Source organism: Rhea pennata, chromosome 26 (assembly GCF_028389875.1).
Source record: "Rhea pennata isolate bPtePen1 chromosome 26, bPtePen1.pri, whole genome shotgun sequence".
Taxonomy (NCBI): domain Eukaryota; kingdom Metazoa; phylum Chordata; class Aves; order Rheiformes; family Rheidae; genus Rhea; species Rhea pennata.
This window is the reverse complement of record NC_084688.1, coordinates 5,616,674-5,643,177: the sequence shown is the minus strand read 5'-3', so window position 1 is coordinate 5,643,177 and position 26,504 is coordinate 5,616,674. Positions and strand designations below refer to the sequence as shown.

Genomic DNA, 26,504 nt, shown 5'->3' with positions numbered 1-26,504 from the left:
AACGGCGGGGCGAACCCCCGGAGCTCTCAATCTCGTCACAAACGTGCAGGAGACACGGACCGAGAACAGCTGGGAGCCGGGGACGTATCGGTTCGCTGATAAAACTACAGTTGCGATACAGCGTAAAGAACCACCGTAAACTCCGAATTCTGCAAATTCGGGTAAGACAGAGGTAAGATTTCTGCAACTCAGCCCGCTGTCTCCAGCCGGCGGCGGTGGTCTCGTGTCCCCACTGAAACTACCACGGAGCTTAAGCACAGACCCAAGCATACCCACAGGAAGCGGGGCAGGGACGGGAGGAGGAAGAGGGACAAGCTCCGCTGGAGATCAGAGAGGGACGCCAACACGTTTAACAAATCCTGTGCTCGGAGCTGTTGAAGGTACTGCCCTCTCTTCACGCCCGCAGCTGACTTCTCCTCGCCCCCAAAAGGCTACGGCACCATATAGCAGAGTTGAATCAAACTAGGCTTCCCCTCCTCGAAGAACGCTACATTCAGCACCGTTTTCCTGGTCTTTCGGGGACAACGTATCAAACTACCGGCAATAAGAATGAAGAAAAAATATTTTTTTCCTCCACTTTTATTTTTTTTCTGTGAAAATACAAGTTGAAATGTTAATTTCAAGAAATCACAGCTTTATAAAGTGTCATTTGTTCAACACAAGCTAGCCATTCCGTTGCCTTCCCCCCCACCAGTACTGCCCGCCCCAAAGAGATCATCAGCTTCGTGTCGCTTTGCCAATAGCGATTCAATTTTCCCCAAGACTTTAGGGAGGAGCTATATGACCAGAGCCATCTATATTGTCACTTTTACTGCTATTTATCCTCTCTACCCTGAGCTGTGGTTCTGTCCTAAAGACTAATTATGCCATTACACACAGTTTCAAAGAAATTTTAATGTGAATAATAAAAAGCTTCCTTGACTTTCTCTTCTGTCAGTATTGCACAGCCAGCCTTTATCTGAAAGCTGGAGGGTTTTTTTGCCCGTTACAGCAAAAATGACTGGCCAAATCAACAGGAAACTGTCCTGGCAAGGGGAGAGAGTCAAGGCGATCCCAAGCTGATAGACAGAAAAAAACAAAACAAAACAAAACATTAAGACCCTGGAGATGCTTCTGAGAGCAGAACCACATCTCAGGACAGTAAGAAAGCACCAGTGGTTTGTGGTATCAGTTAAAGCATCTTTCCCATCTAATACAGGGACAGCTGCCACCACAGCCTGTTTGTCTGACCCTCATGTAAACGATGGTTACATGTAAATCTGCAGCCTCACTTTCTCGTTTGAGGGGACAGCAAAATACAACTGAGGTTTTTGGACGAAACAAGCAGGATGGAGATACCGGCTAATGCTGGCGTGGGAGCCCCGGAAAACAGAAGCACCTCCATCTACCCACCACGGACATTCTGGATTCACAAGGATTTACCACCTTTTAGCCATTCGTGTGGGTGGCTAGAGACTAGTGTTAATGCTATAAATGAAGAGTAAGGCTCCGAAGTCCTGCAAACAGAGGGCTGCTGCCTGCTGCCCTCCTGCTCGGCAGAACTTGAGGCAAACACCGTTGGGGTGGAGACCGTCGTGGAAGTCAAAAACCGAGATACCGCAAGGTCAGCGGCGTCTCACCTGCACAGTGAAGCATTTTAGAGGCAACAGTGAAAGCCACGAGCGGCAGCATTTGGGCGGGGAACAGACCGTTCTTTCATACTGACACATTGCTATTATGCCACCGTTTTCTTAAGAACAATCAACAAGTTTTTCTCCTCCTCTTCTTCAGAGGAAGCCTAGGAAGGCACTAGGCGCAGGACGTTCGGTCGCTGCACTAACCATCAGTTCAGGAGCTCCAGAGAGGTGTTTCGATGCCTTCTACTCCAGAGCTGAAGATTCTGTCTGCTTTACGGCACCTGAAGAAAAGAGATTGCACCAACCTGCCTCTTCCCCCTCCTTCAACTCCTTACTGGAAGAGATGTGTGTAACATGTTAACTGTTTACAAAAAAGAGACCCTTAATGTGGCTGCATTTCAGCTATAATTAGGTTCCTATTTTGGACAACGTATTAAGTGCTTTAGAACAAAAAGTGCTATAAAAACTACACAGTGGTGACAGTTTTCTTCAAGAGTTCCTCTTTTTTTCTTGCATCCCAACTTCAATTTTCTGATTATGGATGCCACTGCCTAGGATATCAAGAAACAGTCAATGTTCTGGAAACCAAAGGGAAAGAACATCAGTCGCTTAGCAAACTCAAGTCCTCAAAATGGGAGGCACAGAGTACATTTTTTTTCCAGCTATTTTGTAGCTGAACTTCACTCGAGAAAGCTGCAAACATTCCTGCCTCTTTGTGCCACCCAGGACCAGCGTGGATCCAGCAGGACCCCATCTTGCTTCTTGGGAGCCATTTCTCAGTTCATCCTGGACGTAAATAGCTCCCGCTCAGTGGCTGCTGTACTTGCAGCTTTTTGGAAAAGCTGCAGCACGCTGTCAAGTGACTGTCACACTGATTTCCGGATGCGCAAGGACTTACTGCAGTGCTGCACAAGTACATTCAAAGCTTATGGCTCCTCTGGTTTTGTTCTGGGTTATAGGAGGGCTAGCAACACTTGCCTGTCTGGAGTTGACCCACACAATTTCAGTATGCTCCGAACTAAGTTAAAAAAAAAAAAAAGTGCTAAAACCAGTGTAAAATTCACAAAAGCTTAAAGCATTATGGCCCCAGCTGTCCATACCCCTCCTTTAACACATTTTGACACAGAGGGAGGAGTACAAAGCCTGGTGCCAGTCTGTCGGTGCTGCCAAAGACAGGTCGAGTTAAAACACACGCAGAACTGGGGCACCTGAGCCACAGGCACGTTCCCTCTTGCCAAGCCTGCTGCAGGGCAATAATCTCCAGCAGGGAGGCAGGATGGCTGGCTCGACTAATAGCTGGGAGTGAGGTTTTGTTTTTGTTTTGTTTTGTTTTTTTTTTTCTTTAAATGAGGCAGCAAAACTCAGACCTTGCCTAAGCTTTTAGAGCCGCCGTTCTTTCTCCCTCCAGGGGGAGCTGAACAGATGGGACAACTCAAGTGATGTCGCTGCAAGTCAGCAGCAGCAGTGGAAACAGAACGAAGGAATACAATCCTCCTGCTCTACCCACTAAGGAATACAATCCTCTTACCTTTCCTGCTAGATCGTTCTACTCCCTCTTTTGGTAGCAACACCAAAGAAGGATGTGTCAGCTCCTAATTCAGGGAGGAGATATGAAGATGAGAGCTGCAAGCAAAGTTCTTTCTTGGAACAAAGTTCTTTTCTGATTCAAGATGGAAGCATCTGCCGGGAAGGATGGGAGGTGAAACCAAGAACCTAGCCAGTTCTTGCTTTCAATTTTCCCCATGCAAAAGGCTGGAGGTAGAGATGATACTACCCAAAGCCTTCCTCCACCAAGAAGGAAATGAGCCAGCTCCCTTCGGCACAAACAACTATAGCTACGCTAAAGACACTCAGCCTCCTTCTTCTATCAAGTCCGGTCACTACTGGCTTCACTTCAGAGGCTGAGCAACAAGTGTTCCCATCCAATCCCTGTACTCTCCTGGAAAGCACAATTGTAGTCCTCTGCAAAGCAGGGATTTCTACCCACCATTTTCAAGCTCAATCTAACACTCAAACCCCAAACATACAATTCCCATTGTTCTGGGGAACATCAGAGCTCAGGACATGTCTTGGAACTGGATCAGGACAGACAACAAGTGAGGCCCTAGAGCAGTGAGCTGCTGAACTGCTATCCTACTTCAGCACAAAACACCAGCAACTGCACACGGTGCTTGATGGCAGAGGTGGCTAGAAGCTTTTGCAATTCCTTATTTCAACAAGGTGAAAACCTCCAAAGCAAAAATAGCTTCATGGCCTGTTCTCCAGTTGCCCATGCTTGACTCTCCACGTCCAGCTAACGCTGCAGTCAGGGGCAAGGGTGCATTGCAACTCAATACCAGAGTCTGGGACCTCCATGTCATAGTGGACGGGCTGGCCTTCTTTGGTCACCAGGCTGAAAGCAGGGACCGGTATCTGTGAAGCAGAACAAACAGACCTGAGTGGCACCTCAAGTCTCCTTCAGCACATAACAGAACATCCCACCAGCAAATACCCTGATGGCAAACAGCTCCCAACCCATGAAAAGCTCCAGGAGAGAGGTTTGTGCTTGGCGGAGACATGCAAACTTTCTCTGATAAGAAAATATCTCAGAAACTGGACTAGCTAGCATTCACCCTGCTGCTGAACTGCCTCACCAAGGTTTTGGCCATCACTGGTGGTTCTTCAGCTGCACTGGCTGTGCTTGGGCACTGCGCATTTCTCTGTGGGCTACTGATAGTTTGCTCTGTGGCCTCCAAGAGAACAATATATGGCAAAGAGAAGCAACCCCAATAAACACATTCTGGACTTCTGCAACTTCTTTATTTAGAGAGGATCACCACATTTTATAGTCACATTACTATCACAACATCTCAAAGAAACTAGCACAAACACAGATAGTTTCTTTGAGGAACTGCCAGAGAAGCCCACAGTGAGGTTCACTGGAGTCTGCCAACATCTCCTCCAGTCTAACAAGTCAGAAGCACCACAGCCTAAACCAGTGTTCTTTTGCTGGTACTACTGCTCTAGAGGAAAAGTCATAATATGATTCACTTTTCTTTAGGGACAGGGGAAAGAATCTGTTTCCCTAGTCAAAGAGAAGGGTTTTTAAGCTGAAGCACCTGTACTTTTTAAGATTGAGCACAACATCTATGGTCCCTCTGACGACAGGCACTGACTGGATTGTGATTCGGAAAATATCTTCTGGTATTACACTCATGACAAAAGTACTGAAGGCAAGTTACTAAATGGGTTATCGTGCCTCTGAATGGAATCATTCACTGTTTTTAAGGCATTATGAGGTTGCATTATGGAAGAAATTTCTTCCTGGACAAAGTACAATAATCAAATGGCTCTCAGCTTTGTGTCTCACCTGGCTGCTTATCCCAGTGGCAATGTCTCCCACCTTTGTTCTGTGGAAATCCCTGATGTGTAGATTTTCTCCACTTAGCAACTGAATCTGGATTTTTACTCCTGAAATGTGCAAGAGAAGTCATTAATTTCTGTTGTAAGCAGAATGGCTTCACAGTCCCACACAGAAAAACTGCCTAGCAAGACACACACATCAGAATGTTTTTTGTCATCAAGCATTTCATGTACGAATTTGTTGGCCTAGCATGGAGGCTTGCTGAAGACAACAATGACTCACAGAGCAGAGCTGGATTTAGCCAGGAAGCAGCTGAAGAGACATATTGATTAGCAAAACATGCCCTTAAGACTCCTCTGTAGAAGTTTGTGGTTATAAAGGATCTTCTTCTGCACAAGAAAACTAGGGCAGACTCGGCATCTCGACAGGCCAAGTGCTTCTAGCACTTTGTCTGTACCCGACAAAGCAATCGAAAGGGAGGAGCTCCAAGACTCCACATCCCAGCCCCTCCTTTTCTTGAGAAAGCTGTACCTGACCATTTAGCCAATCCTTTGAAAGACAGACTCACCATTGAAATAGCTGGGAGTGTCCGTGTGTCGACTGCGATTCAGCAGGTTGTTCCAACTGAAACTCTGCCCATCTGTCTGGCTGTTCCAGGAATGAATCCCAGAGCTCATGGTGTCCCTCAAGCTATGAGAAGCCTTCAGGGAGTTCTGCAGAAGTAAGCACAAATTTGTCAAAGGCTCCTAAAGAGAATGAACTTGCATGAGATAATAAATGGGAAACTGACCCCAGGAAGAAAAGAGTAGAAATCCACAGGGATCTAGGATGGGACTCAAGTTATTCAACTTTTACTTGCCATCTATTAAAAGGGGATGAATAATTTCATGAGAGTTTGCAGAAGTTATTTTCAATAGTCAAATCAAGAATTGACTGAAGAGTTGAAGGGGAAAAAAGAGGGTTTCATCATACTGAGTGGCAGGAGAATAAAGCAGTAGATAAAATTCTGCTGTCAGCAAGTGACAAGGAACATACACAGGAAAAAACAGTTAACTGTCCGTAAAAACCAGGAACTCTAAACAGCTGTACTACTTGGGAAAGCCTACACTATCCAAGAGCCCCAGAAGCATTACAAGGTTGAGAAGAGGAACAGAAATAGGAAACAAAGATGATCACTATATGAAATGTCTCCTGTAAGTAGCAGATTACACAATTTAACACTCTGCATCTTCCAAAACAATGACTGAAGGTTTACAATCAAATTATGGCCTTTCCTCATTCAACAAGGTCTATTAGCTATTTTTCATTGGTATTGTCTAGCTTATAAACACCAAGGTTAAGGCAAACAAAATTAAACTTAGTATGTAAGAAACAAACTGTTAGGTCGTAAGTATGAAAGATATAAAACAAATTCACAGAGGATAGATCCATAGGCTGATAGAGAATGTCCAAGAGGAGAATCAGTGTTGTTCTGCCCTATTCTTATGCTCTTTTCCTAAGCATCCCTTTAGCAGCCATTGCCAGAAGAGGTTCCTCTGTTACACAGGCACTAGGTCCAACTCAGTGCAGACCCTACGCTCATCATTGTTCCTTCAGATCCTTGCTTCTGCATGGACATGGTCAAGGCCGTGAGGTTTTCAGATCCACATGCTTGACGTTTACCATGAGAACACGGCACATGAGAGCAACTGGAGGAAGTGGATCCATGTTGGATGTTAAACAAGAACAACCAAAATCCTAAATATCCCATTGTCAAGCAAAAAAAGTACTTTCCACAGTACTTTCCAGCAAACAGGGCATCAAAAAGCAACAACAGACCCAAGAGGCTCCAGATATCCAGTGTTCACAGCTGCCAATTTCCCAGAGGCAGTTACCCTGCCACCCCTCCAAACCCACAATAATAAGGCTAGCATCTGTTTATATTCACCTTTTCACTGGCATCCGACACAAAAGGGCTGTCGATACTGAGACAGGAAAGCATTTGTTCTTGCTCTTCCAGTGAGTAAGGCTGTGACAGGCTGTTCAAGAACAGTTCTACAAGCAAAGAGGAGAGAGAAGACAGACATTTGCAGTGATTCCTTTCATGCCTTCCTGCTCTAATGTCAGTTACTGCAATTAATATCCAAAGCTTTTGCAGCACTATCTGACCAACATTGACATTAGTGTCTGTAAAGTGCCTGACACACAATTCCTCTGGTGAGTAAAGGCTATTGCTGCCATTGTGAAAATAGGGAAACTGAGCCAAAAAACAACAGATGATTTGTGCAATGACATGCAGCAACTCAGAGACAGGACAAACACCCAGAAGTTCCCATTTCTTGCCTATTACGCCACCTATCAGTCTTCACTCTAGATCCATCTGCATCATATCCAGGAAAAAGATAAACTTAACTATTCAACTCCCGGAGTAACCTGCACTGAGAATATGCGGACCTGACAAGGCTAATGAAAGTTCAAAGCTGCTTCAAAAGAAAGTGAGACCCCAGCAACCTCTAAAACACTATTGATCATTCCTCAATTCTGTGGCAACAGTTCAAGACAACTTTTTCCTAGGCTGAAGTTTTTCAATTCATTTATGAAGACAAGAAAATACAGGATAAAGAAATGAAAGGATGAGCTGTTCTGAGGGAGTGGAACTGGACTAGAACTTTATTAGTTTTCACACTGAACTTTCACAGCTGCCGGTAATCCGATTCTTCAGTTGGTGGACACAGGTTTTCCAATGCTCGCAACAAAACAATTGCAGACTGGTCTTAACTTCACTGCTTTGTTTGACATCTCCTATCTGATAGGCTTATCTCTATATTAAAAGAATTGGATCCGAAGTATTCCAAACTTCATACGAAGCACAAATTTCAGACAATCTTTATAGGGTGCACACAAGTACGTATCTGAGTTGTTAGGCTCTGAGGCTGGCAGGTACTTGGGAGGTTCCCATGTCTCTAATATGGGTTCACCCTACTGCTTTAAAAGAGCAGTACTGGAAAAAATCCTGACCACTACCTTTGTGGCATATTTAATTGCCTAAGAACTACTAGTTTTGGTAATTTCAAGGAAGGATGAGCAACTTGTGTAACAAGAGAGGAACTACGAACAAAATAACATCCAAGGACAAAACCCAGAAAAAACTGTCAAGAGGCCAAAAGAAAGCAGCTGTATTTTTATATTTTCAAGTGAAAAGCTGAATTCCTTACATAGCATGTTGCTCACCTATTTCCAGCTGCTGAAGCTCTTGTTCTGAAATGGTTGTTGCTCTCTCCACGTGGCTGCAGCTCTTTAGGGGCAGAGGAGCCAAAGAAGAGAAAGGTGGAGGATCCCAGATCCCAGATAACTCCTTGCACAGGTTCCAAGGGGTTCCCTCGACCTCCTCTGTTTGCTCCAGAGATGGTGGTGGTAGGTCTGGGCTTGCACAAGAAACTTTAACTGCCAATTTTGGGTCAGAATCAATCTCAGAAACTGGGCTCATTGTGGGGGACAGAGAGGTCTGTTGATGGTTTTCTTCGCTCAAAGCTAGATGTCTAGGCTCCCTGTATTCGCCTTTCCAGGGGCTTGTCACACCTCCCACTGCAACAACAGAAAGAAGACAAGATTTATTGTATAGAAAAAAACATGCAAAAGTCATGTTTGGCAATAAATGTGAGTTTCTGAACTGTATCTTGCTGTAAAATGCCAGGTCTTCAAAAGAAAAAGACAGACCATGTCTCAACTTTCTGTTACGCTATAGAGCCTTTCAGTAAAATTAAGCTGAAATAAATTTTGGAGAGTGACAGAGGCAGACTTTGACCACAAATATGAGTTACAGTCAAGGATAAAATGAATCTAATTTTTTTTTCAATTTTGCTGAACGTAAATCTTTAGACATCTAGACCAGATGCAGCAGACATTTCAACTCATCATGAGCCCAGGCCACGGTATACACCTTAGACACATCAATAGTCTCCACAAGACTTCTTGGACATAGCTGGCAACTGTCCGCTTTACCAGTGCGGGTAAACAGCTTTAAAGGTAGGACATTTTTACCTTCTTCAAGTGCAACTGTGGTCTTAGTTTTCAGTTCAGATGCAGATGCTCTCTGAACAGGCTCTTTCTCCAGGCCCATTTTAATAATCTCAGCAGTGAGAGGGTTGCAAGAGGGCGGAATTTCCCTCAGAGGAGGTGGCTCTTTAGCTATCTGTGCAACAAACAGGAAGTGAAAGAGATTAAAGCAGAGAGACTTCATTTGTTTTCAGAAAGGTTCTTCCCATCATGAGAGTTTCCAACCGAAATCATGGCATTAAATGAGACATCTGTTAGGTACAGAAACACCTGAGCAGTAATTTTATTAAAGCTAAATGGCTACAAAGACACACTCAAGTCATGAGCAAGACAAGGAGGGGAGGGGGGAAAAAAATGCCCTAGTCTGCATAACACACAGCAGTTCATGGGGAGTCAGAAATGATTAGCTCCCAAAGCAAGATTTGGGTCATCTTGGATGCCCAACTGGCTCTCAGAGAACCTTCTTGAAGTGACTGCTGTCTGGCTAGGTAAAAATGAGATTTTACCAGATTAAGTGCCTTTTACTCGAGATATTCTAGGTCACTTACCTTTAGACAGAGAGGATGATTGTAATACTGGGTCCACGGGTGGCACCCGTTGAGCATGTGCAGCATCATACAGCAGCTGCTCCAGACATCCACTTTAGAGTCGCAGCGCTTTCCCATGACCACTTCTGGAGCCATGTGAGTCTCTGTGCCAGGTACATAGTTCCCTAAGATCACAATTGCAAATTCAAATGAAAATCACTGCATGTAAAATAGAGAATTGTTCCACTGCAACAGCTAGGAAGCCTAAGTATCTTTTCAGGAAAAGTGACATACAAGTCAACTTAACCCCCAAAAGTAGCACCACATGCTCCTGTCTCATCTCAGAAGTTTGGATGCGGTTTCTTGCGAGGACAAAACACTGAATATAGCATGCTGACTTAGTTTTACAGAAAACAACCACCTTCTGGACTGAGATATAAGTACCAACTTCCAACCCTAAATTAATTTTAGCTGGCAGTAGAATACATCGCAGTAGCATCACAAAATTCAACACTATGAGCAACTTAAGTCTGGAAACACAGCTGCTTGCAAATAAGCCATACGTAAATGCTAAAAAAAACCCCAACAAGTCAGTATGGCGGTTCTTTCGAACCATAGCAGATAAATCCTACCTGTGATCAAGCACTTTCCCAAGCCATCTGGATGAAGGTGAGCAGAATGACCAAAGTCACAGAGAAGAGCCCTGCTTCCATCATCAGACAAGAGCACATTGTCCGCTGTCAAGGAGAGGTTTCAAATCAGTCAGTGTCCTTTGTATTGTAGTCACTCATAGGGAAAAGAAGTCCAAAGCCCACACAGTTACAATCTTTGTTGAACCCAAACTAAGATACATTAATCTTATTGAGCATCACTGGCTTCAGCAAGTACACAGGTATAACTATCTTGACTTGTGAACTACCAGTTACCTGCTCTAGAGATTCCTTTATCCCAGGGGAGAGGTATACTGGGAAAACAGTCTGCCAGACCCACTGGATGACAGACAGAAAGAAGTTACAAGCAGATGCTCAGCTGTTTAAAATGAAGTTAGGCTCCAGTCTGAATTGCAGAGTGGAAAATCTAGTAAATAATCTATTTGCCACTTCCTAACTCTTAATCTCCAAGCAATTTGCTCCTTTTTAAGAGAAAGGGAAAAAAGAACAATATATGTTAAGTAGCATCCTACCTTTTACATCTCCATGAAGAATGTTTTGAGCATGAAGATACTCCAACCCCTCTAAAGCCTGCCCCAGATAACTAAGAGCTCTATCCTCCGGCAGGCAGCCACTCTGTTTAATTAGTTGACCCAGTGAGCCACCTAGAAGAAAATCCAGAGTTCACATTAGAAGAGAATCCAGAGAGTTCATGTTAGTCTATCTGTTAAAAACTTCTCAACAATATCAACAGTTCTCATTTTTTTTTTCCCAAAGAAGCAACAAGAACTGCCAGGTCTGGCAGTCCGTATCTTCCATGCATAGGTCTGTTCCTTCTTTTTATTCCCAGACTTCTTACTGTCTGTGGAAACCAGCCTCTTTCACGCAGCTTTTTGCTTAGCATCTGTTTAACAGTCTTGCTTTGTATCAAAAGCAACTTCTCTGTGATCAGATCAACTACTTTTGGACTCTACCGGTCAGCAGCCGATCCTTCAAAGGCTGCGCTTTCCATGGTCCTGGCTGGGAAAAGAAGCCTCAGGCAATGGATGCTTCCAGATTTTCTTACACAGTATTCCTTGTTACAGTACAACGTGCATTATGAGTACCATATAAACATGTCACTACATCATGATAGCAAAAACCAGTACCAACTATGTGCTTTAGAATTTGCAACTGCTGTCCAAACTGGGGTGAGGGAAAAGGGGAGAAATTGCTCTCCTCAGAAAAGATCATTTCTACACATCAGTGGGTATAATACATACCTACTCCAACCCACTCAGGAATTAACTCTAGGAACAGTCTGGATACAGCAAAGACTTAAAAGATTTAAAACTGGGGCAAGAGGAAGAGGAGATCAACGTTCAATGCATTTGACAATTACAATGGTGCTTCCATTGTGATTGCTCCTTTCTCACCCTCCATCAGCTTCATGAAGATAGTCACCCAAGGCCCTTCCTTCACAGCTCCGTACAAGGGGACAACTTTAGGACTTGTTATTGCAGCACATGTTGTTAACTCCTCTGCACGGAAGTGTTCAACTTGTACCTAGAGAAACAAAGATGCAGCACTGAACAAATGTTGGCAAATTTTGATAGATCATTCCCTCCCCAGTAAATAGGTCAGCGTCCTGCACAGTCTAGCACCAGAGGCCCAAGGATAACCTCTACTACGACAAATAAATGGGTATAGCAGTAAATGGGAACACTCAGATTGAACAAAGAAGAAGGGAAACACTAATCCTCAGTCTAAGTTAAGTGCCAGTTGATCAAAAAAGATGCCAGGTTCCAATATATCTGGCTTACAGCACAGTATAGGTGATTCTTTTTTTTAAAAAAAATCTTTCCAAGATAATTTCTGTCTCAGTTAAGAGGATATTACTGACAACTTAAGCATTCTGCTTTCACGAGATGTGAAAGGAAAAAGCTCAGGGACAGAGCAGTACTTGGAAACACACAACTCCCGTAACAGGAGGGAATATGAGATGTGACCACAGGCAGTGATCTACACTATCACCTTTTTAGGTGGCTGTCAGGCTGCACAGAAAAATGGTTTAAGAAAGACTCTATTCACTAAGTTTGGCCAAACAAAATAAAATAAGAATTTGCTAAAGACCAGAAGGAAAACATGAGTCATTAAGATTCTGGTGGGAAAAGGATGTATCATGTTTCTTCACTGTCAGCAATCCAGCTAGAGCTAGTTTGCTTTAATCTCAAGAATTTGGAGGGCAGGTGCTTACAACACCAAGTATGGTGAAAGAAGGTCAGGTAGTCCCCTTCTAATAAGGGCAGACAGCAGTAATTCCAGACAGTTACTGTTGTAAAATGAAATACTATGATTAGTTTAAGTGTTCAGCTTGCACATTAGGACTCACTGGTTTAAAGTGTGACCTGAGAAAACACATTTCTTATCTACAGAAGCATCCTTTGAAATCCTCTAGGAACTAGGAAAAAAATTAACTGCTGTTTTGAAAGACTAACGCTTCTCCTAACCTCGCATCTACCTTCTCTCAGCTTATCCCATCCCTTCTTCCTGAAAATCCCACTATTAACAGCTATTTATCCCAAGATGGTGTACTGCCACAAAGAATAATAAACTTGAGTAGTTTCATACTGTTAGAAAACAAGATTGTCATGGTACCACAAAGCTCTACATCTAAAATGTGAGGATGCAGAATAAGAAATAACTTTCTATATGTTTAAAACATTTTCTCTTCTATACGACTCACAAATGAAATGGTTAAAAAAAAAAAAAGGCTTGGTCTTGCTACTTACATCTTTCCATTAGGCAATGCATCAAGTTGAGAGTAATGTAAACAAGAAAAAGTGAACATTTTTAATTGAAAAAACACAACTTCCAATTCTTTTTGCATATAACATTTTCATTCAAACACTTCCCACACACTTTTCAAAGTCTTCTATTAATGTGAGAAACTTATCAGTTTTACAGAGGTGATGAAACTATTCAAGTGTTAAGTTCAAACAGAATAGTTTACATTCTCATCATCTACTTCCGTTATCACTCTACCTTCACCTCTAAGGCCTCCCATGGCTGCCTACAAATAAATACCTTCATTCAAGTTATAGTCTACATGCATCATACATCGTATGACGATGACGTATCTGGCTGAACAATGGATTATTATGCCAGCTTCTGGAGAAATACATACCCTTGCTGAATCTGTAACAGAATCACCTTGTTACAATGTGCCAATATCATCTATGACACTCACTGAACAGAAGAAAACTCTCTCCTTTTTGTGTTTTTACTCATCACCTTATCTTTTCCCTACTTTACCCATTTTTCAACAGAGAAACACTTGCAACGTCACCACTTACATCGGATGCGTTTTAACATGAGAATAGTTAGATAAAAACTCCAGGCGCTTTTTCCCCACCACTAGTCACTAAGAATGCACTTAAAATCTTTTTCAAATCTCTACTCTTTTAGCCTGTCTCAGCACAGAAAAGCAAAATGCCTTATAGCATGCTTTGAAGGTCAAATGAACCTATTTCTGACTGCTAAGGTAGACCCACTGCACACACAGGTTCTCTATCTGCTTATTCTCTCCACGACATCACCTTAAAATTTGCCCTGAACATAACCACAGCAGCACTATACTCTGGAACGATAAGACTATTTCTGCCTTCTTGTATCGGACAATCCCCCTGATTTCTCACACATAGATTACCTTTTTGGCAGCACACTGAAATCCTGTCTGCTTGTCCTCTATTTTGTATACTTCTCCAAAAGAGCCAATGCCCAAAGAACCGTGACACTTGGTCCAGTGAACCTCTTCTCGGTACTCATAATCGACTGGCTTTAGTTTCTGGAGGTTAAAATCAGAAAACGAGATGAAATAAGCAAAACATACATGTCAAGCTCCAGAGATAGAGGCTAAAATTTTCAGAAAAAGCACAGTGGTACCACAGCCTCTCCCAGTGTCACTGGCTTGAGGTGCAAGGATACGGGAGGACCTGCTAGATTTCTGCAGGCACTAGTTGATCTAAACAAGTGCATCCCTTTGTCCTAAAGAAGGGCAGCTTATGTTTGGACAGCTTTGGAGCTCCAGACTACTCCTTTCATATGGAGGGTATTATTAGGAAATCAAATCCTACAAAACAAAACAAGATCCATCCAACTAAATGTAGATCGGCACGTGTGAACAAAACCCTTTTCGCAGTCAGTAGATAAGAGAAGAATTGTGCCTTGGGTCTCATTGTGGATGTATTCAGGAAGATAAGTCACATCCTGAACTCCAGTGACAATACCGATTTGTCACTGATTCCAGTGAAGAGGAGTTTAGGGATGCTGGCAAAGAGCTGAAGTTAGGAGAGATTAATTGTGCCTGTTAAGATTTACATGCATCTGCTGTGCTGAACTCTGGCCTTTGTCAAGGGTTAACAGGTAAGTTGTTGGTTTACTGGCAGAGGCAGCAGACATGTTCTTCGCACCCTCATGATCTACATGTCACAGGTACCTTTTTCTATTTGTGTCACAGTCCAGGTCATCTTATAGACAATAAAATATTACAGCCTGTTTACTGAACAGACTGGATTCTTTCAAAGACAAACAGAGAAGGCATTTTGGAAGACTGCAAACAGAAACAATTCTCATAAATTTTTAAATAAGCTACGCATATTTTCTGAATGAGTAAACCAACTGGAGCCACCAGTTTCTAAGACAAGGTTTTATACCCTTCTAAAAACAAAGCCACATCTCGAACTCTTGGGCTCCAGCCATATCATTAAGAACCATTCAGAAAAGGCAGTCCTGCTGCAGAAGCCAGAACAGGGATGTGGATTCTTTCTCCTGAAACCCAAGAGAAACTCTGCCTACCACAACACCAGGGTGTAAGGCCAGAAGATCACCTCATTAAGTAGCACGCCTTCATTTTCATCTGCTTCTTGGAATTGTTCCTTCAGGTCCAGACCGCCTCCTCTCCACGTTTTGGCTAGGCTGGCTAAATTTTGCGGTTCACCGAGACTCACGCTCCCCTTCAAGGCGTCTACCAAGTATTCTTCCACAGAAATCTTGTCCGAACTGGTTTTCATGGACTGGTTGACGCATCTGGGGAAACTGCATTCTAAGTTTAGGCCAGATAAGTGATGCTCACTATCTTGATAGTTGAAAGCACCATGGAAGTATGTTCCCAGAGCATTAAGTTTCATGGCATGGAGAGGACTGTCCAGAAGTGGGAAATGAGGAGGTATGATGTTGTACGGAAAAGGATGAAGCGTTTCAGGCTGTGGAACACTGTCCCTCTGATAGTGCCGTTTCCAAACATGATTAAGGCACTGAACAGGGCTAATCAGCTTGTGCAGTTCTGTTTTGTACTGGCTCCTTGGTGAATGGAGTTTGCCTGTGGACAGAACTTTCCCAGGTTTCTCAAACAGCAGTGGATCATAGACCAAATCCTTGCCAAGTTCTGAAACCCAGAAATTGTTTCTGTAGAGAGTACTTTGGTGCGTTTCATCCTCCTAGAAAACAAAACAAAGCAACTGAGCAGGAACCTCAATATAGCCACCCAAAATTCAACCAAGAATTGTAGGAGTTTGCAGGGGACCCAATAATACAAAAGAAGGATCTAAGGATCCTCACCTGGACTGGAATTGGGGTGCAGCTTTCTTGTTCTGGAGTTCTGGGGCTACGTCTGCCAGCAGCCACTGTTTGTATTTTCAGCTTGGATCTTTTCTTATGACGTTTCTTTCTGTTTTTACCACGATGCCTCCCTCTCCAACAGGTAGGTGCCATCTTCCCCTCCGTTGCATGGGCCACATTGTTAGGGATTTGATCAAGACTGTCTGACCGGCTATTGAAAACCAAAAGAGTATGAAGTTTCTTAAATCTGGTGGTAAAAGCATACCTTCAATTAACAATCATTACCAACAGGAAAGGAACGAGAATTAGCAATAATGTCTTCCGAGACTTTAAAATACAGAACTATAAGATAACTTCTTGCCTTCTAATATGCAGCAATTAGAACTTTGACTCCAAAGCACAGCACCACAGCCGGCATTGTAAGAGAGAAATACATAGGAGGGGGAAAAGAAAAAAAGAAAAAAGGGAAAAAAAGGTATTAACATATCCAGCATTTGCAAATTCTTCAAGTAACAGCAAGACTAGGGGGCAGAGTAGACAGTGAAAAGCACTGTATGCTTCCAGGTTGCTTTGAGACAGTATATGTCTATGATTTCTAGTGAAAACAGAGATTAAATATAAATGCAATCTATTTTAAAATTTTGTTGAAAATAATAAAAGCACTCATAATATAAACATCTTCTCTATTTGAAAGACAACCAGACTTTGCACCAAAGAAAAAGGGTGACTAAGGCCACTGAAAGGAAACAGTTTCAAATAGCCAAAATTTTCTGGCACGTAGAGCTCAATTATTATAATGTTACAATACCTTTTCTAGGAAGGCATACATATACAAAGCAGCACTGGCCAGAACAATATGTGAGGGCCTATGCAAATAGATAATCTCTAAAGAAGAATATTTGCTTGCAGTTATTCAATACTAATCATAACAGTTGAGTTTTTGTAATCAGGTTGTAAGAGGAAACAGGAAATTTGATCTTCAAATGAAGAAATCGTAATTGTTCTGTTGATCCATGCAATATAATCATCTGCCTTTATTGAACAGTGATACAGTTCACAGCCAGCTCAGCCTCCACCATCACTTTCTGTTGTTTCAGTGCACCATTAAATGCTTACCAGATCCAATAAGCAGAGCTCTGAATTCTGCGGGTATTACCATACTGTCTGGACCCCGAATACACACCCGACATGCATTTACACAAATTCCTTAAGAACTGGCCTACTTTGCTTTTCTTCAGCTGATTCACAGGACAATCATAGAACCATAAGGTTGGAAGGGACCTCTGGAGATCATCTAGTCCAGCCCTCAGCATAGCCCCATATGGGGACTGAACCCACGACCTTGGCATTAGCAGCACCACGCTCTACCCAACTGAGCTAAACCTGCCCCTTAAGTGGGTAATGTCAAACATATATTCACAAGGCCAGATTCAGTGTCTTGAAAGCTGCCACAGACCAGGAAGCACCTTATTCTATATCCCTGTTACCCACTTCAGGGAATGTTGGAAGTTTATTGGGCATATACCAAAGAGGAAGATGCTCATTGTTCATTCAGATGGCTTCAGACAAGCAAGTCCCAGAGGTCCAGTTTTTTATTGCAGCTTTTGCTTCCCCTTTATCTCTTTCAGTTTCTCTTCAAAACTCTTGCTATTTCTGTCTGTTTCTGATGCTGTTATTAAGCAAAGGTTCTTCTCTCCATCCCACCTTATTTATCCTCCAACTGCTGCTTTCAAAAAAAAATAGTAGTTCCCTTTTCTGCCACTACTTCTAGCAGCAAGCCCAAGTTTCCCACACAGCTTCTCAAAGAGGATGGTGTTACAAGGTTTTGAAAGTGGCACCATAGTTCAGTTAGAAAAGACCAAAATCTGCTCCTTGGATCTTTCTACTTCAGGCCCATGAACCCCACGTGAAAAGAACTCTTGGCCTTCATTTTGAAACAAGTCTGCCAACCCAAATAGATGGGCAGATTACAAGGGTCAATAAACTAGAAGGCATTGATAATGAGACAAATAAAGGTGTTTTGAGTGGTATGTGCTTGTATTTCCTCCTAATACAAAAAGGTTTTACAGAACCACAGAATGGTTCAGGTTGGAAGGGACCTCTGGAGACCATCTAGTCCAACCCTCCTGCTCAAGAAGGGTCACCTAGAGCATGTTAGACAGGACTGCAGGTTTTGCGGAAGATGCTTGGGGAAAAGACATACGCTTAGGAAAAGCTACTCCAAAGAGGAGGAGTTCTGGAAAAAAAAGGTTGTATACACACAGAGCCAGCATGATTTGAAACAAGTCAGCGGACAAAACAGTGAAGGTGAGTATTCATGTTAAGAGACCTCTCACCTGTAACGCTTACTATGAGCGATGAAGGACCTCTCTGATAAAGTAGGGCTGAACTCTTGACTGTTTTCACCTGTGTGAAGAAAATAGGATCATTACACATCTTCAATATTATGTAAAGCATCTGCCAGTAACAGCTGGACTAAGAAACACCTCCACCATCTTGCTAAATCAAGCAACGATCCAGACACATAAATCACTACACACAGTCATGCTACATCAACAGTGGCATATTCTTTCTCCCCCAGCATTTAATAGCTTCCCAGCATTGTGATCTCCTGATGCCTCAAGCTCCTTCCCACCAAACAGCTATTTTTTTTAAACACCTTTTGGCAGTGAACCAAAAATAGATGATCCAGTGGGACACATTTCTAGCCAACAAAACTAGGTGCAATGGCCGTATGCTGGTTTGTTATTTCTACTTTATTCAGTAGATGCTGTCACATTATTAAGAGATTTCATGAACTGCCTAAATAGAGACTGGGATGTGTCACCAATTCCACCCCACTTGGAATTACAAATAGAATTCAGCTCAGCTCTCGAGGAGCGCAAAGCGAGTGAAATCTCACACCACATTACACATTCCTTTTTCTCAATGAAGAGCAAACTGCCCTGCTACTTACATTCTGCTTGGGCAATAATAGAAATTGAGGCAGAGCCTCCTTCTGTTTCTTCTTTTGCTGTTCCTTTGGTGATTACATCATTCAGGATTTTCCAAGGACTATGAAAGGCAACTTTCTTTGAATCTTCTACTTTGCAAACACTGCTTTGCTTTTCACTCACTGTCTCATTCAGCCCCTTTGTAGCCGTGAGCTCCTTCTTGTGCTTGATATTTGGATCAGGAGCTCCTTGGCATGTAATTCCCATCACTGCCATTTCACAGGTTCAGAGAGTCACTGAGTAAGAACAAAAAACAAAAGCAAAACATTTGTTACAATATTTAACTTCACAGTCAGAAGCGGCTTCAAGTTCATGAGAAACAGGAGACAGCTGAAGGTATCAGATACAAAATAATTTAAACTAAATCAAGGTCCTACCCAACCTCTGAGCAAGGAGCTGAAAATGAAGCCAGGACTGCCAGCTCACCATTCCTGACTTGTACCACGGAACAGATGAACAATCAACACTATTCTCGGTGCTAAAAATATGAGATTATTTAGGTTTCAAAGCAAAATGTATTTCTTGTTATATTCTCTTAACTTAAATACAATCAATGAAACAATATAGAAGAGGGAAATCTTATATCATTAAACAGAAAGAATATTCACAAAAAAGAGGAGACATGAGAGATCAGATCTGACCTCTGCATGTCCCCTTTGCACCTAGGAGAAAATACATTGTGCCCTTATAGCACAAAACGCTGCTAATCATTTTACCCCTTGTACTCAATCACCCTCAAATCCACTTCTCATTTTTCCTTCCAATGAAACAGGGCTCAGCAATCCACCTGCCCATACACATCTCCTCCCTCACACCCTTTCTTTGCCTTAATTGCCAATAACTTTTGAAATCCTCAGTCAACCAGAAACAAGCCTGATGAAAGTAGCACTCTTACGGTGTATCAGGTTAATGCAAGCTGATGTTGGATAGAGGACCGCGATGGTGCTGGAAGAAGAGGCAGGCAGAACTCGGCTCCTCTCCCCTCTGCTTGGCAGCAGCTGGCGAGTCAATCAGCCCAGGCTCTAGCTGACCAGTTAGTGTAAATGTAGCTCCAGGCAAGTCCCAGCACATGCCAAATCTCAGCCAATTGGCAACACGGAGAAAGGTGGAAGAGAGCCAAGGGTGGAAAGGGAGAAACATAAGGAAGCCTGGAAGCAAGACACTTGGGGGCAGGTTAAGCGTATATCGTGGGGTATCAGGAACGTGTAGAGTTAAGAGTTCCCTACAAACACACTGAACACAAAACCACAGGAAATCAGGCTTTGGTTTTGCTCCTATCCCCCCTACGCTGGATTCTGAAAGAGTCAGAACACGGTTGTTTTCTTTTAAACCAGAATATGCTTTATCACCCCTTAACTGTAGGGTCATTTCCTTGTTCCACAGTCCTTTAACAGTTCAAGTGCAAAATCTTAAAACAAACATTTCCATCATTAAACAAGCCATGAAAATTCAAAACCTTAACAAACATGTACCAGTGTTAAACATCACAGACCCAATAGGAAGAGCGACACACTGTTTGAATGGAAGCCACTAAAAACAAGTTAACATAACTATTACAGGAGCATGCCCCTTGAAGCTCATCAGTTTGAATCTGCAGCAGGGATTTGCTTTTTCTCCTTTTTCATTTGCTTTTCTGGGGCAGAGAGCCATTTATTCCGAACAGGCTCCCAGCAACACAAAGCTCAATCGGGAAAGCTACAAAACGGGCACCGACGAGTGGGTGCTCGGCGCCTAAAGGGCCACCAAGGAAAGGGGAAGGAACTGTTGGGAGCCAAGTGCATGAACCTTGGTGTGATTTGCAATGAGTCACCTAACAACCTGGCAGGTATACAAGAGAAGTCAACAATGAGCACATTCAGCGGCGAAACACAGAACAGCTGCTGTGAGAAAGAAGTGCCGATGACAGTATCCCACTCCTTACAGCAGTCCCTCTCCCTCTTCTCTCCAGAAATTATGTCAAATCTCAGTGCTGTAAAATAATCCCTGGGAGCAGCAGAAAGACAGCCTGCCAGATGACTAACCCAAGCCACCAGTGACCAAACTGACAAGTTCAGAGCTATTTTTATACTCACTCTCTCCTGATTTGCATTAACTCTGTCTCTCCTTGCCTTCTCCTCACCTTCAAGGTCTGCAGGGCAAAGCCATCCCCATCTCCAAAAATACAGAATTCTACAAATTAGTTAAAAGACAACAGAGGGAGGGGAGAAGCAAAATCACAAGTCCCTGTCTCCCTCTGAAATGGAAAAGAGTAACACGGAAATATTATTGAGATTAAAGACAACAAAGTATTTACTTCACTGGCCAAATGAAGAAAAATAAGAAAGAGATACTGTAAGCGATGTCCTCTAGCCCTGTGCACAGCAGTCAGCGTGCAGAGAGCTTAATGGGTGACTCGGGTCTAACGAGGCACAGAGACTACAGCCCAACCCAGACTAACTGTTGCCACATAATTTTCAGGTTTGTGGAGGAATCAAAAACCCAACTATTTTATTGTACGCTGAACAAAGTGAATTTGGGAGAAGTCATGATTTTTAAAAAACAGAACTTTTAAATAATTATTGAGCTGTAACTTCTCTTGAAGCCAATATTCAAAACTGAACAGGCCAGACTCATCTCTATACCCTTTGGGGAGGGGGGTGATCTGGAGAGGTGCAAAGCATGCCTAAGTCCCATTAATTTGCATATAGGCACTCAGCCCAGGCCTTGCATGTAGCCACTTCTGATAAAGCTTTAAATAAAAGGAAGCACAACATGGATATCCGAGGTTCCACGGCAAGATCCGTAAGAACAGAATTTACCCAATACGAGGCATGCTGGAGTAGTGGTTTTGGTTGCCTATTTACTTGCCACCAGGATGACTGTGTTTCCATGGACAGACATAGGTTATAAAGGTAACATTAGGAGTCACAAGTTATGGATCCGGGGAGTCATTGTTTCTTATCCAAAACTGCTCCAAAACTAGGTTTTTAAACCTTCCTTTCCCTTGATCAAGTCATTCAGATTCAACTGTAATTCTTGTTTTCAATATTCCTGATTTTCTTCCTTCCTTGAAAATAACAAACCCACGTGTACACCCACTGAACGAAGGGAAAGTCACGTAATGATGCAGTAGGTAAAAGCAAACACTATATCCCTAGCCCACAAAGGGCTTTTGCTAGCTACACCAGTGTTAAAAACTTCTTGCACCTTATCTTCACTACGATCTTACACTCACATCTAGTTAAATGTTAGCTCTCGCTGCTGTAAAAAAGAAAGTACGTTTTTACAGAACGAAAGCCATCCACAGTATCACTTGCGTTGTGGAGACGCTGGCTGATGGCAGTGGCAACTCCTTCCTCAAATAATGTCTGTGCTCCTGTGAAAACCTATCACACATAAGGCCATCTGAGACTTGTAGGGAGTCAGAATTAAGGAGACACTCAAACTTTCCTGAGATAAGAAATACCAATGTTTAATGCTCCTTTGAAAATCCCCTCCCTCTCCTACCCTTCTTTAAACAAGTCAAGGTTCACCTTCTGCAGATCTTCCATCTCAATACTGGCTGCATCCGCTGGAAGTTATTCGTAGCAGGGACCTTCAACCAACATTTCTTTGTTATATGAAGTTACTTTGTACACAGAGAGACTCAAAGGTAGATGAAGTAAGGCAAATACCTCTCCACAGCTAAAGCACTCTGCAGAACATCACAGTATGCAATCCTGCTCAGTCTACCTGGGTCAAATCTCCCTTGCCAAGTGCTTTTTGGAGAATTTTAGTCCACATTTTGTGAAGCAGCCTTGTAGTTTTGATTAAAAAGAAAAAAAGACTTGAGTAAGAGCTTTAAAATAAGCATAAGACTTCATATATCGACTTCAAAGCATGCAGATTTCTTCTCCTAGTTTGAGTGCTAATGTTCAGTAGCAGTTTCAGATTGACATTTTATTTGAAAAAAAAAAAAAAAAGAAGAAATCATGTTGTCTCAGTGAGGTTTCCCACTTCCTTATAGAAAAGAGTTTTCTGAACAATGCATTAACTGAGGCTAGCCTTCTCTTTTGCAGCTGCTATTCATTTATTCGAACATACAGGCAGAATTTTAGCAATGTTGCTTTACTGATCACTGCATAAACAAAACAGCAGGGAAGACCAGGAATTTGTCCATCACTGTAGCAGGGAATATCAACTCAAAAAATGAACATACGCTAAGCCTTTCGGGACCTCCAGTTTCTAACAGTTGTACTCTGTCCATAGGTATTTGAGAAAGTGTCAAAAGTATCCATTTTGAGTACTGGCTAAAAATATATAAATAAATAAATAAATAGATCACAGTAAAGACATCACATTTGTCCAAAGCCTTATCAAGAACACACATTTCACTGGGGGGGGGGAGGGGAACATTTGTAAAAAAAATTATACTAAAGATCTAGTCTGGTGCCTGAGGAATAGAAATATTTGCAGAACTCTTTCAAACCCTAGGCACTTTGTTCCTGAATTCTCATCTTTGTCTTTTTCTGCTTTGATACTATAGATGATCTTCCCTGCCTGCCCACGTTTCAGATGGAACTGAAATTAAGAAGGTTCCGTTTTCAGCCGTATCAATTTAAGGCATATTATTGTCGCATGTTTGGGACCTGGGGTTGTTATTTAAACAAGCTCAGTACAGTCAGCACGAGAGAAGTTTCAATTTGCCTCAGAAGCGATTAAAAAAAGTTGTAGTACACAATACACAGCCCTACCTTAAAACTCATTTAATGCCATTTTAAGTTTAGGAGAAAACCAGGTATCTCAGAGTTCCACAATAAAAATAAATAGAGAGCCTGACTGATTATAATACTGGTGAGTCAGATCACCAGTTATCATTCAAGAATGTGCACAACCTTCACCTCTCTTGTTTTAATACTGTTACCTATGTAACTGGGCATCCATACAGTCTTGTCTGGTTCCTCTTGGCCTCTCACATACTGTCAGATACTACAGTTTACCTGAACATCACCAGTTGCTTCTACCTAAACCACCCCAGAACTCACAGTTTGAAGGTTTTCACTATCAGTATTATGTTCATGAGTAAGCTTTGTTAGAAATGATAATAAACACATAAACCTATTCTTTAAAGTGGTTTAACAGTAAATACTTCAAAATCCAGTTTCAGCCATTTATGTTGCTTACTATAAATATCAGGATAATAAGCTGCAACTATCCTTTTAGTTACCCAACACTAATATATTGCAGCAAACTAGTTACAAACTCTGAATGAAAATATTTGATTGGTTTTAACCATCAGCAGCATTTCCAAAAGTGCCTAAACACATCTATCTTAATTTCCTCAAGTACTAACTTGGGTACAACTCACCCCTTCACAATTCTTTTCATGTTGTTGAGTGAGGATATGAATAAAACCGTTTACCCAAAGTTTATAAACATCACCGCATCTCAATTCATTCACAGCAGCTAATTTTTCCAAACTGCTCTGCGAACAAGTATTACACAACGTATTAACAACCTCCAGTCTGACAAACATTTGTTTTCAGATCCGACTTAGCTGTTTATACATAAGCTTTGAGGACACAGCTTAACAACATCCTGACTTTTAAGACCCTTTGTGGAGTGAAACTATTTCCTCAATTATAGCAGGATGGTACAGAAGCACTTAAATGGACAACTTCCGACAATAACCGCAAACACACATTAGAATCAATTCTGCCCAGGTAGACAGGACCAAGCCTCCACCAATTATTATCATACATTGGTGTGTGGCTTGAGATTTTCAGTTCACACTCATCAAAAGGCCACATAAGGCTACAAGAAAGCTGTAATGTTGAAATGCTAGACAAAAACAGAAGCTCTGTTAAATTCGGTATGGATAAGAGCATTTCTATGTAAGCTTAATTCATCCTCCATCTTGCAAACTCAATTATTACATTTTTATACTAGAAACGTGAAGAAAAATGACAAGTTTCTTTGTCCATTCTGAGCAATGTTACATGAAACTCCCATTTTAATTGCAGCATCTAAGAACTATGTTTTAGATAAGTTGCGTTCCGTATTCTTCGAGGCCTAGCGAGTTAATGATACTAAACTGTGATTAACAAAGGCAGGTTTCCCACAGATTTGTCCCCTGTGCCTAGGCCTCTTACTCCTTCCTCCTTTTTGGCCCTCCAGTGCATCCCCTTGATGTCCCTTCCACAGCATCTCCAGACCTTTCCCTAATCCAGGTCTCTTTTACTCAGGGTCAGCTGCTCTTCTTGGAACTCAGAAGATTTTCTGTCTTCCCAACTTTTCTCCTTCTGTCTCTGCCAGCAAATCTGAGACTTGCCAATGACTTCAAAAGTTGCAGGAGGAAGGCTAAACAGATAACACGGTCACATTTGCTTCCTTTCCTTTTGAGTAGAAATTAGTGACCACATCACTCTTGCAAAAGCTCCACTCTGCCATCTCATTTAACAGTGCCACTATTTATCCCAATTATTCCTTCAAAGTTCATTAACTCCAGTGACATTGGATCAGGTCCTGCAAATCCTTGCGATTTTTGTTTGTTTGCTTCTTCACAGCGTATTATTCAAAGACTCAGTCTCTCATAACAGTTAAAATTTAATGGTTAATAGCAAATGACTCATTCCAAGGGAATCTAGTGGCTGTGCCAATAATAGATTTTAACTTAGTTAAAATGCAATAAAGCAGCACACTACAGACACATATTTGAAAGCCTGATTCACTCACTCTCATCACTATTGCCACAGCTAAGAAGGTGCAAGTTATTACTCATAAAAGAGCTCAGAAAGCTGTTTTAAAAAGAAATTTAAAAGTTGTTTATGGATGCTAGTTTCAGATTGCTGCTTCTTACATGTGCAAAGCCCTGAACACATGTTTCTAATGTAACCGATTAAGTCGACAGGAAGCATCTGAGATCAACCACAGCAGCAACTTATTAATCAGCAGAGAAGTATTTTACCCTTTTGCCAGAAAAAAGGCTTGTGTCAAAGAGAAGTGCTACGGCTAGATATGAGAGGTGAGTAAACAGACAGTTTAACTGAACTTCAGATCTTATTCAGTTGTATATTTTGATTAACTGATCTCAAGCCTGCCTCATCGTCCCCTCTCCACAGTCAGGAATCGCTTCGAAAAACTGCACCTAGCGACACCCAATCAAAGCAGCAACGGGGGCATCGGAACCTCTCACCTCGCCGAGCGCCCCAAGACAGGCACGGCAGGCAGGAAATTAGTTAATTCAAGAGGCAAAAAGGAAAGTTCGCTTCCTAGCGGAGAAATCGCACCTAAGTTTAAGAGAGCAAGCGGCCGAGCGAGCGGCCCGCTGCTCTCCGGCGACGGCCCTAGCGCACGCGGCGGAGAAAGCAGCAGCCCGGCGGGTTCCCGCTACCTCCGGGCCGGTGATCTCGGGGACGGCTCCGAGGGGCTCCGGCCGCCCCAACGGTCACCGCTGGTCACGGCGCTTCCGCGGGGGCCGCTCGGGCCCGGCCGCTGCGGTCTAGTCCGCTCCGGTTTAATCCGGTTCGGTTCGCGGCTCCCTGCGAACCGTAAGCGGCCCCAGCCGGGCACCCGCGGCCCCCGGGGCGAGGCCGCCGCCGCTGCCGCCTGACAGCCGAGCTCGCCGGTGAGCGGCCCGAGCGCCGCCGCCCGGCAGAGCCGCGGCTCCTTCCCCCCGGGGCGGGCCGGGCCCGGCCGCACCTACCGCTCCGGTGCGCGCGGGGGGGGGGGCGCGGCGCGGCGCTGCTCCGCAGGCCTCCTCGGCGGCGCCCCGCACACTGACA

General features: G+C 42.9%; 1 protein-coding gene across 5 annotated transcripts; it reads right to left on the bottom strand.

The window, feature by feature from the left end:
* Positions 1-563: 563 nt before the first annotated feature.
* MAP3K14 (mitogen-activated protein kinase kinase kinase 14) lies at positions 564-26,504 on the bottom strand. Of its 5 annotated transcripts, none has more exons than XM_062595710.1 (16): positions 26,426-26,504; positions 18,726-18,998; positions 18,106-18,175; positions 15,770-15,980; positions 15,040-15,648; positions 13,860-13,997; positions 11,587-11,716; positions 10,705-10,836; positions 10,154-10,258; positions 9,543-9,706; positions 8,980-9,130; positions 8,170-8,523; positions 6,887-6,993; positions 5,528-5,672; positions 4,966-5,066; positions 564-4,028 (listed from the first exon to the last, which is right to left on the bottom strand). In XM_062595710.1, the coding sequence occupies exons 2-16, from the start codon at positions 18,976-18,978 to the stop codon at positions 3,864-3,866; spliced, it is 2,835 nt and encodes a 944-aa protein (XP_062451694.1). In that variant the 5' UTR covers positions 18,979-18,998; positions 26,426-26,504; the 3' UTR covers positions 564-3,863. The 5 variants fall into 5 exon arrangements, with proteins under 5 accessions (XP_062451694.1, XP_062451692.1, XP_062451695.1 ...); XM_062595708.1 differs by lacking the exon at positions 26,426-26,504 and adding an exon at positions 26,114-26,333; XM_062595711.1 differs by lacking the exon at positions 26,426-26,504 and adding an exon at positions 26,010-26,102.

Bases quoted from the DNA above. Each gene is read 5' to 3' on its own strand.
- MAP3K14 (XM_062595710.1), bottom strand. From the start codon at position 18,978: ATGGCAGTGATGGGAATTACATGCCAAGGAGCTCCTGATCCAAATATC. The intron at 5,067-5,527 runs GTGAGTCTGTCT...TGCACATTTCAG, and splicing joins CACTCCCAGCTATTTCAATG to GAGTAAAAATCCAGATTCAG. The intron at 4,029-4,965 runs GTGAGACACAAA...TCTGCTTCACAG, and splicing joins CCACTGGGATAAGCAGCCAG to ATACCGGTCCCTGCTTTCAG.